This window comes from Harpegnathos saltator, unplaced genomic scaffold, assembly GCF_003227715.2.
Source record: "Harpegnathos saltator strain DR-91 unplaced genomic scaffold, Hsal_v8.6 scaffold640, whole genome shotgun sequence".
NCBI classification, from domain to species: Eukaryota; Metazoa; Arthropoda; class Insecta; order Hymenoptera; family Formicidae; genus Harpegnathos; species Harpegnathos saltator.
The window spans coordinates 158,574-179,044 of NW_020230472.1; the positions used below are offsets into that span (position 1 = coordinate 158,574).

Consider the following 20,471-nt stretch of genomic DNA (forward strand, 5'->3'; position numbering starts at 1 on the left):
CTACTTTAACTGTCAGAGGAACTTGTATACCAAATACATTTATTCCACAAGCATATTCTCATATACACATACGCACTCTTTCTCCTCATCCTGCACCGTCGTTCGCTCCTCCAAACGATACAGCACACACGCGCACACATACACGCACACGCGATCGTACTAAATATGATTTCTCTGTACCGGGGCGAAACTATGTACAACAACGCAAAAGCGACAGGGCGCACTCCGAGGGAGTTTGCGCGTAAATCGTTCTCTCTCTCTCTCTCTCTCTCTTTCCCCCTCCCTCCTTCTCTCTCTCCCTCTCTCTCTCTCTCTCTCTCTCTCTCTCTCTCTCTTCCTGCTTTATCTTCCTCAGACTATCGAATCTGTAATCGTTCGCCGTACGAATGTGCGTTACGGCGTAGACGTTTAATTGTGTGACTGTATAAAATATCCAGTGGAAATAAAAGCGTAGCTGTTCTTATAGAATCGTTTGTCATCTTATAAAAAGCATCGAGACAATTAATCGTCTTTACCGTAACGCGCATATGCACGCACAGGTATGCATGCGCAGGTGTACACGCGCAGATCACGGATTGGAAATCCCAAATGGATATGATGAGAGACACACTTCCCCCCCACCCGTTTCCATTATCACGATTCGTGTCGCGCTGCTCGGCTGCTCGCACTGAATCATCTAGGCGTCTAAATATCGTTTCAGAGTCCAAGTAAACAGTCAACAGTAAATATGTCCCTGAATTTATGTTTGTCTCTCTCTTTAAAGTACACATTCTATAGGATACATCATATCCAGACTTGCCGCGCTCGGTATATCCGTTTCGGTGTATATCCGCGCGTTCGCGTACACAATACAATAATATATATATATAATCTATATGTAGTATATATATATATATATATATATATACACACGCACACATAAATATATATATATATAATATGTATATATATATATTTATTTATTTATAAAAAGCATCTTAACAATAATGACTGTAAACCGATGTAGAGACCTATCAATGAATCAGCGCGAGCTGCTGACGCATGGCTGGTCAGTTGGACTCGAGGTAGGAATTGGAGCGCTCGAATCGCGCGCACTTTCTCACGCTCTTCTTCGTCAGCCGACAAGACTCGTGACAATGCCTGCCATCGAGGACAAGAGGGTAGTTTTCTCTACATACCAGTGAGGAGAATGCCACTAGGAATCGGCCTTGGCTGTGTCGACCGTGCTCACATCTCGACGACGGCCGCATTTGCGTCGTGGCTGTCGTGCGAGCAGATTGCTGGGTTTGGCAGCGGAGATGCCGCGCTTATCATCGTCCTCGAGGACGGTATCGCTGTTGGGACTGTTGTGAGTGGTCGAGGAGGCGCTGCTGTTGTTGTTGTTGTTGTTGTTATTGCTGTTGCCGCCGCTGCTGCTGCTGCTGTTGCTGCTGCTGCTGACGCCACCCGAGATCAGTCTGCCAGTGGACATGGACAGATCCTCGGGCTCGGTTTGCTCCGGAAAGTTAACACTGGACAGATCCAGTGGTACCGAAATCGGGGTGCTGGCCGCCAGACTCGACGGCTCCTCGTGGATCTCCGCCTTGACTTTCTTGGCGCTGTGCATGCTGCTCTCCATCTCGTCCGACTGCGTGTCGGTCTCGGTGTTATCTTCCGGCTCCTCACTCGTGTTCGATTGCGTGTCGGTGTGTGACCGTGATTCGGCCTGCGACGGCTGCCCTGTGCCGCACTTGTGATGCATCAGGTGATGCCGCCTTCTGAATTTTGTTTGGCAAGTGTCACATTCGAACGGCTTCACGCCTCTGTGTATCAGCGAGTGCGCCTTCAGTTGATTCGAGTCGCTGAATTTGGCCCCGCATACTTCGCAAGTATACGGACGCTCGCCCGTGTGTACCCGCAGATGACGACGAAGATTCGCTACTTGAACGAACTGTCGGTCGCAGTGGCTGCAATGATAGGGTTTCTCGCCTGTGTGCAGCCGCATGTGCGTCTTTAGGTGGTGGTCCCGGGTGAATCTGCGCGACAGACAATGATCGTGCAATGTGACTTGGTGTGAGATGGAGCAGAGATGAGAAAATGAGGTCAGCGGAAATTACGATCGAAATTTCGGACTCGGAAGTTGGCGAGCCTCGGCGGCTCGCGCCAACTTCACCATCACAAACGCGCGCTCTGCATCGAGGAGATACATGTTGTAACAAAAGTAATGAGAATAATAAATAATAATAATAATAATAACAATTCAATCTCATGGGAGAGATCTCACCTCTTGTGGCATTCCTGACACTCGAAAGGCTTCTCGCCGGTATGCGTGCGCTCGTGATTCTGCAGCACGTGCTTGTAACCGAACGATCGCGAGCACACTCCACAGGTGAACACCTTATCCTTGCTGTCCTTTGTCGCTTCAGGGCTGACCGTAGGAACTGGGCTGGACGAAGTCGCGGCCTCCGAAGGAGCTGGCGCGGGCGTGCTGTCCGCTTTCGCTTTGCTCGGTCTCCTCTTGGTGGTCTGAGCCTTCTTGCCGCCTCGGTCGTTATCGTTGACCATATTGTTATTGTTGGTGCTCTTGTTGTTGTTGTTACTGCTGCTGGTGATGGTGCTGGATGGGCTATGATGCTGAACGGTGGACCTCGCGCTCACGGCCGGCGACTGCGGTGTCGATGGGTGTTGAAGAGTAGAGGGTGGCGAGGGCGCTGGCGGTATCCAATTAGCGAAGAGGTTGTGCGAATGATGATACAACGACGGGTTGGTGGCTAACGACGCGTGCAGTGATACTGGTAATCCTGCAGCCATAAACGCCGCAGTCCGACTGGCCACTATGAGCTGCTGCGGAGTCAGTAAAGACAGGCTGGTTGTTGCAGGTGAGCCAATCGTAGGGTATATTGCTTGCGACGCCTTCTTGCTATTGTTAATGAGCGTCTTCTTTTCAGGGTCCGGCTTCATGGTAAGAGACTGGCCGCTCAGAAGACCTGTGTTCAGAAAAATTTCTTCTCAAGACACGGTCGATTTACTTCGCTCCACCTCCGCTTCCTCAAATAATTCGCTCAACAGCTTCATGAAAAGTTCTGCACGTTCGCGCGGAATATCGAACTATCATCGACTACAATACGCGTTGGAACAACGCGTCAGAATTATCATCGATCAGCTACGAGGATGGGATACTGATTAAGCGAATTAAACGAACGAATGTGCGAATTTTACGCGAATCTCAACATTTCACCTCACACTTCTTTTTCCCATCTTTTTCTCCCCCCACCCTCGTCCCATCCTTCTCATTCTCACTCGCTCTCTCTCTTCCTTTTTCTCTCCATCTCACTTTCTCTCCCCCCCTCCTCTCTCCTCTCTTTCACTCTCTGTTCCTCTCTTCCCTGCCACTTCTCACGTAACCTCCCACACACGTCGCTCACACGTGAGGTTCACAGAATCCTCCTCCATTCACTCACACTCTCGTACGCGAGAGTTCATTCATAAGACTTGGCTATCCACCTACGCGTCTACGGCGTACTGCCTCTTCGACTTGAGGCCAACGACTTTATCGGCGTGCGAGTACTCGCAATTTATTGAAAGAGATCGACGTCGCGTCGGAATCAACGACGCGCGGGCGAGCGTCGTTAATGAGCGACTTGTTACTTCCCGGCTTCTTAACGCGCGGCTACTCTGATAAAATAATCCAACCTCTTACGAACGTATTTTCAAAGAATGGAACGCGCATGAGTTTGATGATACGCGATTACGACAGAACTCGCGTCCGCGAGTTTAGCAGTTTAGATACCTCTACTTTTTACTCTTCCACGATGAGGAAGTAACTTCTTTCTTCTTTCTTTCTTTCTTTCTCGTGAATATCGCCCTATCCACGCGGCACATCGACAGGCTCGTTTTCGCCATTGAGAGCCTCCGCTCGATCCGGGGATATCCAATGATTACACGTCATAAATTTGAGACGCGCTATAACGCGCGTCTGAAGAGTCGCGCTGAGAAGAGAACTCTGCGAATTTCGAGGAATTTCCAACGAGATGGAATCGAACGTAAGGAAACGCGGTGACCGATACCTGGTCGCCGCTGGTTAATTAGCGGACTATTTAAAGAGGGGACAGCATCGTTGAATCAATAAGGGCGCGCGTCTCTTCCTCCTTACTTTTCCCCTTCCCCCTCTCCGCCCGAAAATTCCCTTAACGGCGAGCAGGATCCTCGCAGCCTACTTCGTCGTTTCTTGGCAACGCGACGCGACGCGACGCGACGCAGAGAGACCGCCCTTGCCTGCGTCTACTCCGTAATTGGACGCGCAACCCTTGTACTTCTATCTCGAGTCCTTTCTCGCGGTAGCTCCATCCGAAACTAGACCGTTTGACTAATTTCAGATGCAGTTGAAATCAACCAACTCGACAAGACTGGACATCATGCTGAGAGAGAAGGGTTTATTAAGGAACAAACTTGCGAGACCGTGTGGTCGCAAACTAATATTCAAATAGCCACAACGGGGAGGGGGGAGTGGGAGGTAATAAGTAGCGGATTTTTACGGATGACGAATACGGTGGCAATGATACTTATCGCGGGGCGATCGCTAAATATCACGGCGACTGTATGACGACGTTGTTGCACGTCGGGAAATTGCGACGCGATCGCGAAGAGAGAACTCGATCGACGAAGCGGGCGGGAAGATCGTTCGCAGTGAGCCGAGAAAAGCGCGCTTACGAAGAAGATGCGAGGAGAGAGATGTGCATCCCGAAGCGATCGCGGTGATTATTTTTGGATACGCGCATCGCACATCGCGAGTCTCTCGCGAAACCTCGGCGGATCTCATTCTGCCGACACAGTGCTCCCCCTGTGTGTCCTCAGGCAGGCGATTTCGCTACTCTCCCTGGGACTTATCGATGTTTACAATGTGTCACAACGTACATGCGTTGTGTCGCCGCGAGCGCTTTTAGATTCTGGCGAAGCGCCAGGATGGTCGCGCTGCTCTTAAGAAACTATGAAATCGCTCTCTTGTCGCCTGCCGTCCCTCCCCCCCCTCTCTCTCTCTCTATATATATATATACACATATATACATTTCGCACTTTACTCTCTTGCTCGTTCACTCCACTCTCCATCCATCTATCCATCCACCTAGCTATCTCTCTTATCCGCGCGAGACTTCCTCAAAGCGCCGACGCGCCACTTACGTTCTCGCTTTCATTCGAGGCCAACATCCGAAAGATTATTGGCGCATATGAAAGAAGAAGAAAAAGAAGAAGGAGAGGGGGGAGCAGAAGGCATCAATGAAGTCGGCCGGTCGTCGTCGGAATTCCGCGTCCTCGCGACTTCTTTCTCTCCACCTCTCGTCGGGAGCGAATGTGACAGCTACGAAACGGCAGAAGTGAAGTTGAAAATGCCCGAGCCAAAGCTGCCCGCGAGCGAGCGAGCGAATCACGCTTCTATTCGCGCCGGGAGTACACTTGTGGAGACTTAGCAGTAGAGGCGTAGAAGAGGCGAAAAAAAGGAGGCCGAAAATAAGGTAGAGCAGGGAAAGAGAGCAGGCAGATAGAAAAAGTTACATTACCGCGAGATATCGTTGCACCACTACGTGACACACATAGAGCAGATCTTAACACGTTGGAGAGACTCGTATGGGGTCTTTCCGAGGTGACACGAGGTCAACCGTCGGCAGTGCTCCAACATCAACCGCCTCTATGTGATCCACCTGGACCGTACCTGCGTCAATCTGTGCGTCTTGCAGGTAAGACAGTGCCATTATGAGATCCGTGATGCCAACTTTCCTCACATTGACACTCCATACACTTCCCCCCCCTTTCCCGTCGCGGCACAGCGTAATCACTTTCGATAACGCGGATTGCAAAGGGAAAAGCCTCGAGGCGAGACGGCGCAGCACTACATTAATGGCGCGGTTGACGTAAGAATCGCATCGAGACCGTTATCCTCAACTGTTCTCCGCCTCGTTTGTCTACCGAAAGAGGGGGAGAGGGAAAAAAGAAACAAGCACGCGATCCGCGCGAAGATGAAGTTCGCTTGCTCGCTCGTTCAACCGCGCGCGCGCGCGCGCCCGCTCTTGGCTGACGTGAGGCGCGACGTCGAAACTATCACGCTCTGAATTGCGCCACGATTTTAATTAGCATTCTAATCTACAATAAACAACCGGCAGCCGAGCTCCGACAACGGAAAGGATGATCGGCGCCACGAATCAACGATGCTTCTTTGGGCTGACCTAACCCAATACTAACTGACAGTCCAGAGCGGCACGACAGAGCGGCACGACTGTAGTCAACAATCCCCACCCCTATGCCCCCACTACGAATCCCTCTCGTCCTACCAGGCCGCGATTCTACCCTCTCGAATCGCAACCCCGGATGCGCGGACTCCTAAAACGCCGCTCGTGGGTCCCGAGTTGGCACGTGCAGAGGATGAAGCGAGATCGAGATAGAGCGAGAGAAAGAGACAGGGTGGGCGGCTGGGATATGAGAGGGATGGGCAGGGAGCGACGGAGCGAGGAGGCTGCCGCGAACTACAGAAAGAGATCGCACGACGGCGAAAGGGGCGAAAGCGTAGTCGTAGAAAGAGCAAGCGCGACAGAAGACAGGGAGGAGGTGAGCCGAGACAGGGTGAACCTGCGACCGTGATCTTTAAGAGTAGGGATTGGCGCGTGTATAGAGAGAGAGAGAAGAAGAAAAAGAGAGCGAGTGAGCGAGCGGGTGAGAGAGAGAGATAGAGAGAGAGAGAGAGAGAGAGAGAGAGAGAGAGAGAGAGAGAGAGAGAGAGAGAGAGAGAGAGAGTGAGAGCGCATTTGCCCCAAGGGGCTGAAGGAGGCCGCGCTGGTAGAAGGCGGATGATCGCCTGGACAGAAGGGGCGAGCGAAAGATGAGAAATGCAAAGAGTGTAAGGGACGAGGTCGCGACGTGATCCGCGGCATCTGAAAACGAACGGTTGATCGCGCTTGTTCTGAAAACTGCGCGAAACAGGAGATGGTAATTGCAAGAAGAAAGAAAAAGGAGAGAAGAAATCAAGAACGCATTGACACTTGCCCGCGCGATTCGTGATAATTTTTATATCACTTTCCCTCCCTCTCTCTCTCTCTCTCTCTCTCTCTCTCTCTCTCTCTCTCTCTCTCTCTCTCTCACCCTCTCGCGACGTTTGTCCCGATTGTACAACAGCGGCGCAATATCTCGCGCATCCTCTCGCAACCTTTCATTTCCCGATACAAATATATGCGAGCACGCGCATTCGTTACTCGACGTTTGCTGAACTGCCGCTTTTGCGATATCGACAGTTTCGCGTGCGCGTGTTTTTTGCAAAAGTTCGCCGCGGCTGTCAATATTTCACAAGCGCCCCGATACAAATTGCGCGGCGATACGTCCGGAGTCCGGAGTCTTCCAGGTTGGATGCGCCAAGGTATATATCGTGCGTCACATTGCGCAAAAGGCGTACAGATCGGCGCATAGAAACGGATCTGAGAAAAGCAACGACGAAGTAAATTTATCCACAGCCAAGTTGCGGGGATATCGAATAAAAATGCCGGATACGTGTCGACGTTCAGTTTCAGCAAAGAAAAAAGAAAAGAAAATTATATATCATATATATATATATAATATATACAGCACGCGGATAAATGTGAAATCAGAATCGGTGAATTCCCTAATTGCTCCGTGTCATCTTCCGAGTCACGTATCTGCGATAACATCGCGGGGACGATTCGCCGTCGGCGGCGGCGAAAGCAACGGCGACGACGACTTCCGGATGTGATAAAGCGACGCACAATGCCCCGCACAGACTCGCGTCCCGGTTTCAGTTCGCTATTCCTGCCACGAAGGGAATCCGGCTCGCGAAAACGCACTCTCCGCGGCGATACACTTACCCCCGCGGGAGTCGTTCTCTCCGGGCTATCCGAGGCGGCTGGGGCGGAAGGGGTCGGCAAGGCAAAGGGAGGAATTAGGAGTGCACGCGCGCGGTCCTCCCGCTCCTCTGTCTCACCTGCTCACGCGCGGCTCGGCGCGTGCCCGCAGCCGAGAGAGAGAAGGAGAAAGAGAGAGAGAGAGGGAGAAGGGGGGGAGAGAGAGAGAGAGAGAGAGCTCATGGCATGGAACCGCACCGTACCGCACCGCACCTCCACGCACGCTCCGTCGCGATAAAAAAGAAAAAAAATGTGAAAGAATGCCGTCGGATCCCCGTGCGTAACTCTGTGTGTCACGCATGCACGCCCTTCGCGGCACGAGCGAGAGAGAGGCACGCACACGCGAGCGCGGCCACATGTCGTAGTCTCGTAGCCGTCGTCCCGTGTCGACGGGATACACGCGTATCCGCACGTACACACACACAGCTCACGCTCTACTCTCTGTCAGCCGCCTGTCGTCGCCGTGGAGACAAAGACGGAGATTCGAGCTAGCAAGAGAGAGAGAGAGAGAGAGAGAGAGAGAGAGAGAGAGAGAGAGAGAGAGAGAGAGAGAGAGAGAGAGAGAGAGAGAGAGAGAGACAGAGAGAGAGAGAGAGAGAGAGAGAGAGAGAGAGAGAGAGAGAGAGAGAGAGAGAGAGAGAGAGGAGGGAGAGGGCGAACCGGGCGAATACGAGAGAAATGGGAAAAAAAGCTGACGGGGAATCATGGAGCGGGATCTAGGGCGATTGTCGAATTAGTGAATCGGTCGATCCACGAGAGAGAGAGAGAGAGAGAGAGAGAGGCTCCTTTCCACGTTACCGAAAATATCTTGTGTATTTTTTTATCCCTTTTTTTAACCTTCTCTCTATCTCTCTTAGTCGCGTTTATTCGCGCGTCTCCAGATGCGACAGATCAGGATGCGCGTGGACGCCCGATACTCCGTCGAATAATCGACAACTCCGATCCGAGATCCTCTTACTTTGCTTCGGCAATGTGCCAATTTTTGTTAGCGCAAAGTTGCCACGCTGTTAGCGACGTTCGCTCGCGACGGGGATTTTTCGATCGCGATTCCAAGCGAACAATCGATCGAGTCTGTTGGCAGAGACCTTTTTTTTGCCCGATGAATGTCCTGCGTCCTGGGATTTATCGGATGAGGGGTGGCTAAGGGGCGGGATACCCAAGGAGAGTGCACGAGTGCGACGCGCAAGTACTTCCGCATACAAACCTGACAAAATATTGTGAAAAACCGCGCAGGTAAATAAGCGAGCTTTATGTGGCTCGCGAGGGATGCGCAATGGATGGGAAAGAAATCTTGTTCGAATCGGGATGTTTGCTGCTGTTGCCGTCGCCGAAACGTATGAAAAACCATTGGAAACGCATTTATTTCCGTGTTAATATGTGCAGTTTTTTATAAGATGTAATGTTTCTTAAGACATGCAAACGTCGTACTTTTTAATATAATTCTCAATAAATGATATTTCTTTAAAGTAGGATATATCTGGAAACAATTTCCTCGGGCATGCTTAATTTTGTTCGTAAATATCAATTTAAGCCGTACTTTTAGTTGTTGCGGAAAATTCTTTCAATATGTGGTAAAAATCGCTGCCGTACTACAGACTCGAATTTTGTCTTTCACACATTTATCCCCCTTTTTTTTGTCAATCCTAAAAGTAACCCTAACACTAACACTTAACTCAACAGAAGGGTTACGGTGGTTTGTCCTTGAGAATGAAAAAGAGTCTGTTTACGGAAAACATTATTGACGGTTATGTTAGTACCAACCCTTTACTGACGATCAATCTACTACCTGCTGATAACCAAGCCACAATTACAGCAAACTAACTCTTCAAACCCTTTGTATCTGCGGATTGTTTGGAACAACACTGCCATTACTACCAACCCTTTACTGACGATCAATCTACTACCTGCTGATAGCCAAGCCACAATTACAGCAAACCAACTCTTTAAACCCTTTGTATCTGCGGATTGTTTGGATCAACACTGCCACAGGATATCATTTTATGCGTGCAAAGTTCAATATAAATATTTTTCACGCGAAAAATTTATCTCACTATATCGCAGTGTGATGAAAAAAAGATGCATTAAATAAACAGTATTTTACTTAAAAAGAAAAGAAGTACGAAGATTCCGAAAAATAGATCTTCGAAAAATTTTGTGACAAGATAGAAAGTAAATTTTTTGTTTAATGTCTACTCAGTACAGCTTATGTTTTCGACAATTATCCTGTCCAGTATTTCACATTTTAGTCCATTGCGAATACTTTTTTACGTGTACATGGAAAAGTGATGTTACATAGTGAAAAAAAGTGAAAAAAATACTGTTAAATAGAACTAAAGAGAACTGTCAAGTGGAACGGGGACAGGTATTGTTAAAAAACGATATATTACCATAGAAAGATTCTTGGCAATGGGCGGAAATACCGGAATTTTTCGAAAAAAGGAAAGTCAGCGGGTATCTTCGACTCTCCGATGATACTTAAAATCATTGTTTAACCATGAAATGGTATTGTGTCGCTCCAAAATAGGCCAGAGGGATAAACGGATGAAGGACGAGACGTGAGAGATGCGAAGGTAAACGAAAGAAAAAACGAATCACAGGGAGCGAAACTGGACATAGTGAACCAGCCGACGGAAACGTTTAAAAATTTGAGAATGCTCTACTTTAGCGTAACATACAGTTACGTAACTCAGAGAAGTCGAACCGTAAAATTTGACCTTTCTGCACAGTCGTGGCAGAAATGGTCGCGACGTTCCGTGAGAGAATTCTTTCCTTCTCCGTGAGATATTACTTTTTTTTTTACCACTGACCTATTTTTTAACATCAAGTTTAAATGCGAATTTCGAAAAAAATGAGGCGAAAATGAACGAACGACTGAAAAACTGACCTGAAAAAGTGAAAGTATGAGAAAATAGAGCAGGTACTTGAAGTTGAACTCGCACGCTGTAATGAAACTAAAAGGACGAGCGTAATTATTTTTTGACAAATACAACATGCACATTCACCGTTCCGTTTTCACCGTGAATCACTCTCTCTTTCTCTACGACGTGATCTCTTTCCAAAAATATCATTCGCCTTGTTTCAGGCAAGGCGTAGGCACACGTCAATCGTCGATAATCTCGGTAATCTCGGAACGGCATGCAGCTCATTATTACTCATCAGTCGGGTTCCTCAAGGATCCTCCACGTTATCTCGGGTAATAACGTATCGCGATCCAGCGCGCGATATAATATCGATAGGAGAATAGAATGCGCGTATTTGAAGAGTATACGCATTGAGATAAATCTGTAATTTCATTGCATCATACTGTGTGATGTTTCTCCGCGGCTGTTTCTTCCGACGTAAGCTGGAATTCAACTATCGGAAAGTTTCGTGTTTAAATACGCCTTCTTCTTTCCCGATCGAACCGATATCAACCGCCGTTTTCGCTTCGCCAGCAAACGATCGGAAACGGTTCCGCCGTATCTTCTCACGAGCTTTTCGAAGAAGATCGAAGTTTTTCCTCACACGGTCAGCCGCCGTATGCAGAATCGAGCGATCTACCCTGGAATCCGACCATTGTGGCACCCCGAGCCACTTTACATAGAGAGATCAACGGCGAGGATCATATCGCGATATCTTGATCTGTAACCGACGAGCGACTCGATGCGCGGTCACGGTTTTTCGCAACGCACAGCAGCCAACTCGGAAATCTCCTCGGGTCTGTCAAGCAAATCTTTTCGCCTCTTCTCTTGCGCGAGGGATCGAGCCAGATATTATCAGCGCGCGCGCGATCGAATATTTTTTCGATATATTAAGACGCTCCCGTTCCTTTTTCGGTTTTTCTCGCATTTTTTCACCGTATAACTGAAGAAGACTTTGTGTCCTGAGAGATCGGCGAAAGAAATTGTCAGCTGTTCCTCTTGAAATTCGTTACCGCAACTATTTCTAGCATTCTATTTTCACGTTTCCGAGAAAGAGAGAGAGAGAGAGAGAGAGAGAGAGCGCGTGTGTTTATAATAGAGACCGAGAGAAAGGAAGAAAAGGAGAAGCGGAGAGAACAGACGACTTCTGGGGATCGAGAGCACAAACGGTAGTTAATGTAACATGTCCGCGCAGCGCGCGGAAAGCGCCGGACATTTTCTCGGGCGGAACGATCGATGATTGTAAGGTGAGTAAGATTTGAGTTAGGAGATAACGAGAGGACTCTATTTGTCTTAGCACGCATGAGATACGAGCGCGATAGCCGCTATTGGCTATTAGTTGCAACGCGCGCGACGCCGCTTTTAGACATCGTCCGGATAAGCCGCTCGACGAGCTTATTAGGCGAATCGCCTAATTATCGGCTTCTAATAGCACTTAATGGCCTAGACTAATAATAGCGGAGCACTGGCCTCTTTTCTGCATTAATTCGGAGCTGGCCCAGCGACGAACATGTGGTGTGCGAATAGATTCGAGAGATGCGGTCCGACGCACCAGCTGGTCTAGGAGGAAGGACGCCGGGCTCTCTTTCTTTCCCTTTTTCCCTCCTTTTACTGACCCCGTCGTCCTTGTGTGCGTGTGCCGCGCGGAATTCCGCCCGGCGGCCACGACGGCGTTAGAAGCGGCTCTATTGTCGCGCACTTGAGCGCTCGGGTCGCGCGGTCTAATTCGAAAACGTTATTTTTCAGGTTGCACAACGCGATCCAACGAGGGCGGAGTGGAAAGAAAAGGTTTGTCCAAAATTCGTGCGCTAGAAGAATCACTTCCTAGCCAGCTTTTCGCTTCGTCCCAGGCAATTGCTCGTGTAACAGTGTGGCAGTTTGCGACTTGTATCGAAATCTAGTAAGAAGAATTCTCAGACGAGATCACGCGATATAAAAGTCAATCGGAGAAAATTGTCTCGGCGGGATTATCGCAGGCAAGAATCATCAACGGGACGGACGGGTCGTTTGTCTCCACACGACGCAATCCTCATCGGCATCTTCGGCCGTGCTTCCTCGAATTCATCCCACACCGCGTACGTGTCAACGGATCCTCGCAAACCGCTCTCTGTCGCGTCCCTCGCGAAACAACATATCGAGCCTCGTCAAAGGCCACCCTGCCGCGAGAGAGTGCATGCAACGACGTACTTCCTTAAGCGGATAGACGCGGCCCAGTAGCTTTCTCCGAGCTTCCCCGACGATCTGATCCCATCCCTTCGTTCGTTCGCGTCCAGTCGCGACTTCCGATCGAGCCCGCTCGTCTTTGCGCGCCTATCCGTGGAAGAGGTCGCAGTGGGGAAGGACGGGTAGACGACGACGGGAACGGAAGACGGGAAGGACAGGGGAGGGAAAAATGTACAAGAGATCCTCGTGTAGCGGTTGACCAAGCCGTGTGCACCTGGTCGGCCGAGAGATCGGGTCGATTTAGGGCGGATTTCGCAACGGGCGCAAGCCGCAATACTCGCAAGGGTGAGCGCGCGGCACTCTCTCTCTCTCTCTCTCTCTCTCTCTCTTTCTCTCTTTCCCTCTCATTGCCTCCGTCGTATCGGCCACTGGTCAGCCACCTCATTCAATAAATAATGAGACGGCCGATCGATCCGCGAGAGGCGGCCACGTGAGATCGCTCCGCGGCTGCACCTCCTCCGCAGGATTATTTGCCGAGGATCGATCGATTCGACAATGGCCAGACAATGGCCCGGGGCGACCGGAGGATCTCGGAGGACGCGGAGAACGACGACGGCGGCGATGCGACGCGACGTCGGCCGATACATCACTGTCCGATTAACGCGACTCGCGCGTCGATCGCGCTCGACTCGGGTCCTGATCAAATAACGAAATTAGCCCTTCTGTCGCGGTCTCCCCGGCCGAAAGACCCATCGCGATGACACTTTTGATTTCTTCGTTCTCCTCGGGAAATTTCCAACGCGTCCGATCGTAACTGAAACGTTCTTTTCGGAGTCAACGTTGCTTCGCATTATTCATCGCGCAACGTTCGCCGCCAATCGAGTCTCCGTGGACGAAAATAAGTCTCATTGATAATCGACATTGTCTAGACAACATTACGGAAACAATGCGTCTTCAGCCGGAAATGTGCGCGAGCGAGCGCGATTAGGTACCACGTTCCTCTCCCTCGTCGCGCTCTTTCTCCCTCTCCATCTCGCGTCCTCAGTCTATCTTTTTTGCTCGACAACGTGCTCCCGCGTAACAAGGGCCTAACAGAGCTGTCAATCCATCGATAAATTGAATGGAGGACCTAAAACCACCCTACATTCTCCGCTGCCCTTCACCCCCTTTCATCCGCGCGTACTCTTACACCCCATCGGCGGTGGCGGTGGCGGGCGGCTCGAGAGCACGAGTGAGAGAACGAGAGAGACCCCGCTACGATATTTTTTTTCCGCAACACAAAAACGTCCGCCTCTGCAACTGACGTGTGATTCGGCTACCCTCGCGAGGAGAGGAGATTTAAGGAAGTAGAAAACTGACCGGACGCGCGAGCGAGCGAGCGAGCGAGCGAGCGGACGACGTCCTCGGCTTCGGCCTCGGCCTCGGCCACGGCGCAACGTCGCTCGAGGGGATGCTGAAGATGAACGCGGGGTTGCATCATCAACACTGGAAAATGTATCGCCGACAACTCGCGTTTGCATCGGATGGAAGGGGAAATTTGCGAGGCACTCTGGGTGATAAAGCTGCTCACGTTGACGACGCCGAAAGTATACTCAGCGCGACATTCGCGCCTTTCCCGTGAGACTTCAACGGCGAGAATCGGTGCAATCGCGGATCGAATAATATTTGGCCGCCGTTTAACAGTTCGCTATTATATCGGGCGGGCGTGAGTGGTGGCCGAGAGTGAATTTCTATCGCGGAATAAGTTACCGGAGAGAAAGGGCTTTGTAAGGGAGAAATTCGGCTTCGAAGGGGGTCGATCGCGAGGTAGATGGAAGTTTCACGGGGGAGGGGGCGAAAAAGGGGGAGAGAAAGCGCTCCACCCCACGCTTCGCTTCCGTACACACGAGCAAATCCCCTCGTTTTTGGATTTTTCGGGTAAAACGGCACGGTAAAGGGGAGGCTGGTGAGTAATTCGAGGCGGGCTGCAGACTTGAGGTGCGTGCCTATGTATGTACGCGTGTGCGTGCGAGCAGGGGTTGCCTTTTCGAATCCGCACCCTTCACCGCCCGCTTTCCACCCCCGATTGCGCGATCTCCCTCCACACGCAGCAGGCTTGACCAATATTTCCAAAAGGGTAAGGGAGCAAAACGAGCGAAGGGAGGGTGACGACCTAAGAGGAGAGAGAGAGGGAGAGAGGGGAGTCGACAGAGAGAGAGGGAGAGAGAGAGATAGAGAGAGAGAGAGAGAGAGAGAGAGAGAGAGAGAGAGAGAGAGAGAAAATTAAGCCGCTCTATCCGCCGCCAGCAATTTGTTCGCGAAGCGGCGTGACGCTGCAGCTGCGATGGCGCCCGGACTTCTCGACGGCGCGATCTCTCGAGAAAATGAAAACTCACTTAGCCTCGTTGGCAGCGTTCGGAAACAAACGCGCGCGGCATCCTGGACTTCCTGGGGAAGCCCATTACCGAGAGAATTTCGCGGATCAGCACGCGACTCTCTACTTTGGCGTACTCTGCGTGCCAGCCGCGGATTCGACGTGTAATGCCCACACGGTGGTTGATTGGTCTTGTCTTATCTAAGTTATTTTGGGAAATGACCTATCGCCGCGATATCGAGTTTTCCGCAGAGACAATTTTCCGCGAAATCATTTTCTCTCTCTCTCTGAATTTTTCAAAGCCGCGAATCTCACTGAGAACGCGTGGAGAGTGGCAGAATTGTCGCTCGGGACAACAACGAAAATACCGCCACTCTGGAGGTGGCGAGAGAGCGAACGTTTCAATCGAGCTTAGAGAGGCGGATTCTGGCTCCATACGAGCGAGTGTTTCGATCGATTAGAATAAACATGCTCCTTCGCCGCTGAGAGAGAACATCAGACTCACTCTCCGCTCTCGAGTGAAAATCTTCGCTCGACGATTCAAGATGGAGAATTCACTGGAGTTTGAGCGACCGCCGGTCACTCCGCGAGTCTTCGCTGCGGGGGCGATTTCGAGAGAGTTAAGTATTCGCGTATTCTTAGCATCCTGTCAAGTTCAAGACGAAGCGGCATGAAACGTTCCCCTATGTTTTCTCCCTTGCCACGCGCAGCCCCGTCCGTCGACGATGGCCGCGTGGTCGCAGTGGCGCGATGAAAAGAATGCCAGATTGCGTTCGCACGTCAGGCAGATTAAAGTCAACGTCGTCTCCGGGTTAGAGGAGTTCTTCTCCCCTCCCCTCCCTAACAACGGCCGGCAGTTTCTCTTCTGCAGCAAACGTCGTCGCAAGCCAAGGAAGTCACCGCGGGCCGCGCTCGTTTCCGAGGTATCGGCGCGCAGAGGGTAGTCGCTGCGCTCCAACCCTTATTCCCGCATTCATTCGGTGAGCTTTCTCCGTCCCGGCCGACGCGGTTACGAGACGCGTCGACGTTCCACACTGACGGAGACGACGTTCCGCGAGACGACGGTGACGAGCTGAAACCCCCTCCTCCTCCATCCCCTTACACTTACACCCCGATGGACGATATAAACGCGAGAAAGAGAGAGAGAGAGAGAGAGCACGTTTTTATTTTCGTCCGAAATACCCGCACCTGGAAGCCTCCACTTGGAGGAAGGCAGTAGAACGTTCACACAGTCGATCGCGGATGTCGAGATTCTCTTACCGCGCGGGCGAACCACCCCCTGTAGGGTGGGTGAGGTGCAAGAGCGGGAGATACTTGACTCGTTTCTCAAACGTACGCCTCGGACGTACCGATGCCAAGGCAGGCATGTAGTTTCGCGTCTGGGACGCGTGTATCATCGAAGATTCCGCGTTATATATGTCTCTTTTCTGAATTCCGCCGCCGCGTGTCCGCCCACGGCGCTATAAATTCAGGCCCGGCCAGCGCGGGCCCGACCGGTCCGGTTGGATTTATGCATCGCTAACGCGAGACAGGTGCGTCGTAGCGGCGCGCGTCGTGCCGCCCGCGCGCGCGAGGAAGCGCGCGGCCGCGCCTTTATCGGGTTAATAACACGTCTCGAGGAGTCCCGATTTAGTGGTATCCGCGCGAGCTGTAATTGTTTCGTCTCGTGGATTTTACAACTTAATCGATCGGTGCCTCGGCAGGATGCATAGCCTCGCCCGGAGCACGCGAGCCGTCGCCGTTCTGTGTGGTCCGCCTGCCCGTCTCTCCCATCCTCTCTCTCTCTCTCTCTCTCTCTCTCTCTCTGTCTTTTTCTTTTTCTTTCTTGCCCTGTCTCTTTCTCTCGCTCTCAGGCCACCCCCGATCCCGACTATTGTTGCCTTTCTTCGTTTTCGCCGAGCCCGCCGAGAACTCATATTGTCGCAGATCCATCGGGAAAATACGAGGCCGCGGCCGAAGCTCCGCACGGTCGATTAAATTTCTCGCCGATTTGGATTTCCGAAAGCCACGCTACGTGACTCGCCGACCAGGGTGGCCGCGAGAGGAGGCCCCACTTTGTTCCCGACTCTCGAGCAAGTACGACTACTCTCCCGTTGAAAAGTAGAGAATGTTTCGATATATATGTACTTTCGCACTGAAACTTTTCGATCGTCGCATTCTTCATCGCACGGTCGATCGCGCTTAGTTACGCTGCGACAGCGATGAGAAATCAATATTGTCGTTATCGCTCATTTGTTGCATCTTAACGTTTAAATAATGACTGATTTCTCACTATCGTAAAAAATCCATTTTCGACTCTAAAGTATCAACGACAGATAACAGAAATGGATGAGACTATTTAAAGAAGGTTAAAAGATCGTTAAAAGCTTCGTGAATTTAAAATATCTAACATTTCATAATACTGACAAAGTGTTTCAAAAAGTGTTCCGTAAAAGAAGAACTCTTTCCCCCCCCTTTCTCTCTGCTTCCTCTAAAGTCTCCGATACCGAGCTAATCATTTCTCCTGAAAGCACAGAAAATCTCCCTTCGGGAAAGGCAAAGAGATACTGAAGATAGCCTGGGAAATTTTGAAAATCGATAAGATCGAGGCTCTTTGCATTATCTCTGTACCCGTTTCTGGCCACACAGTTGTTTAGTCCGGTGTGTGCTATCCGGAAAGTGCTTTTGAAATTTTCAGTTATGCTCAAAATTCTTCTAAGCGCACACAGCACGGATCGCGCGAGCGTGTCTGTCTCGACAAAATTCCTCGATACGCCGTACGTCTCCTGCGCTTCCCCCCTTCACCGCGGGACTGCCGGCAGAGGCGGCGGCGGCGGCGGCGGCGGCGGCGGCGGCGGTGCGACGCGGGTTAACTCATGCGAGATGCAGGAGTTACTTTTATTTATATACACCGAAAGAAGCACACGCCTTGTCATCCTGCGCGGCCCTTCTCCCTCGGGCCGACGCGGCGCGGTGCGGCGCGTCCTCGCAGTTTTCTCGCATGGGCACACCTCAAGAGGGGCCCGCGCTCTCTTGTCGCGACAGCAAGAGGCAGGCACTCGCGCGCAGCTGCACAATCGTCGCCCACGGCGCAGGGTTCATTTAACTTGGCAAATACACAACTCTTTAACATTGTGTCGCATTAAACGTTCCTCTGCCACCGCACTAATGGACACTGACAAATGGCCCCCGAAGAATCCCTTCGCGCGCGGATCTCTCGCCTTATCCCATCGCTCGAGCTACCTCCGCGGAGAACGTCATTCTCGATTGTATGGAATTTACCGGGGAGAGGGAGGAGGAGGGAGATTCGCTGTTTTATAAATTGCCCGACCGACGGCTGTTTAAGGTCCGCTGCGTCATTTTGCGATCGAAAGAGCCACTGTGTGTCACTTACCATATCGGTTGAGGTCTTGCGCGCGATAGTCCTCTCCTCGTATCACCGAGACGAGCCAAGTTCCGTCAAGTGTGTAATTCTTCGAGTTCTGCAAATTTATGAAATAAACGTGTTATTATGCGCACGCGCGCTGTTGTTATATCAGCGTTTAACGTCACGATCGACTAATGCGTGTCGTCGGTTGCGTTCAGAAGACACACGATGGGTGCACGATCGCTCGGTAGAAACGATCTACGATATGTAGATCTCGTTGGATCTATCAATCTCTCTCCGACAACATTCTTCTTGTAAAGTCGACCACCCAACCGCTGTGTCCTCTGAACGGAGCCATCCAGATGAGACGTCGACTCAAACTGAGGTGTTTTGATCGTGGGTGGAGAAAAGACACACAATTGCACTCGATAAATTAGACGCGTCGCCAATGGTAAATCGATAACACGTGAAGTAACGATACATACGTAAAGGAACATCACGGCCATCCGCTTCAAGTTACTCGAGCCGAGTTTCAAGGTATCGAACGATCGATGGAAAAGCAACGACGGGACAGCGAGCGCGTTAGGGCGCTCGATGTAAAAAGGAAGAGCGCAGCACGTGACAATGAAACCGATGCTACTGAAGGTTCGTATTCGTATGGGTATCCGTATGGCTCGTACGAGATACCGAGCAGATAAAAAGGAAAGAATTCTCTAAGCAACTACACGATGTCGGGTCCTCCTCCCGTGTGTTCACCGCTCGCGCCGACTCATCCTCCTTTGACGTTCTATCGTGTGCCTCCTGCACACGTACGTACACACGTACAGGACACACACGATACTCACCCGACACACATGCATTTACCCCTTCCCCTCCTCCCCCTCCCCACACACACATGTACCCTGCGCATGCGAGCGCACGTGGTGAACACACAGAATGGAGAGAGAGAGAGAGAGAGAGAGAGAGAGAGAGAGACAGAGATAGATAGATAGAGAGAGAGAGAGAGAGAGAGAGAGAGAGAGAGCGGCTTTCACGCGCGAGCAGCAACAGGCTGCCGCTTTTTACCCTCCGGGATCACGGCGGCGCGTTCTCGTCCTCTCCTCCGGACGATGGATCATTTTATTGCGCTCGTGCTCCCGGAAGCGGAAACCCGATGGCCGCGGAATATATGTCAGGTGGAGAGTCAGTTATCGTGTTTTCTCACCTCGTCCTCTAGTTCGGCAGCGCGATCCGGCGTTGCTGGCGAGCGGCGACGGGCGAAGAGAAGAAGGCGAAGCACACCCTCCGGCACACGCGGGGCACACTCGTCCGGAAGAAACCGCCGACGATGGGGCGAGACTTGAAACGCACCGAGCGGAGTAGCGGGAGCGACTGTCCGAAGTCAAGTGGACCGTATGGATTATGTCGGATGTACTGTGTGCTATCTCTGCCGATGCACTGCCAGGAATAAAAAAATACACTGAGCCACGAGCCGATGTGGAAAAACAAGACCATGTCGTGGCGTCTAGGTGGGAGAAAAAACGAGAGCGCATATTCGAATGAGAGCATTTGCCTGGGCTGTTCACTTGTCAAGGACAGTCAGAACTCAGCAAGGAGCTTATTCTTTGCTCCTTCTTTGACTTTTCAGTCGCGTCTTACCTGTTTTTTACAGGCCCATGCAGCTAGGACGCTCACCCAACGGAGCGGAGCGCCACTCGCACGACGACACGCCTACTGCAATCCCTTTCTGATTTGCGAAAATACTCTCTCCAGCAAACGCTCCACGAAACTGGAGCAATTTTGTAGGCGTGTTTGCTGGATACTTTTTTTTTTTATGCATTTGTCGCGAGGAA

At 51.2% G+C, this 20,471-nt stretch overlaps 1 protein-coding gene across 3 annotated transcripts; it reads right to left on the reverse strand.

The window, feature by feature from the left end:
• Positions 1 to 980: 980 nt before the first annotated feature.
• Positions 981 to 6,273, reverse strand: Kr (krueppel). Of its 3 annotated transcripts, none has more exons than XM_011137172.3 (3): positions 5,687 to 6,273; positions 2,264 to 2,966; positions 981 to 2,015 (listed from the first exon to the last, which is right to left on the reverse strand). In XM_011137172.3, exons 1-3 carry the CDS (start codon positions 5,724 to 5,726, stop codon positions 1,196 to 1,198), a joined length of 1,563 nt encoding a protein of 520 aa, XP_011135474.1. In that variant the 5' UTR covers positions 5,727 to 6,273; the 3' UTR covers positions 981 to 1,195. The 3 variants fall into 3 exon arrangements, with proteins under 3 accessions (XP_011135474.1, XP_011135475.1, XP_011135476.1); XM_011137173.3 differs by having other exon boundaries at positions 5,535 to 6,273; XM_011137174.3 differs by lacking the exon at positions 5,687 to 6,273 and adding an exon at positions 3,770 to 4,363.
• Positions 6,274 to 20,471: the final 14,198 nt, after the last annotated feature.

Bases quoted from the DNA above. Each gene is read 5' to 3' on its own strand.
- Kr (XM_011137172.3), bottom strand. From the start codon at position 5,726: ATGGCACTGTCTTACCTGCAAGACGCACAGATTGACGCAG. The intron at 2,967-5,686 runs GTACGGTCCAGG...TTCTGAACACAG, and splicing joins AGACGCACAGATTGACGCAG to GTCTTCTGAGCGGCCAGTCT. The intron at 2,016-2,263 runs GTGAGATCTCTC...TCTGTCGCGCAG, and splicing joins TGTCAGGAATGCCACAAGAG to ATTCACCCGGGACCACCACC.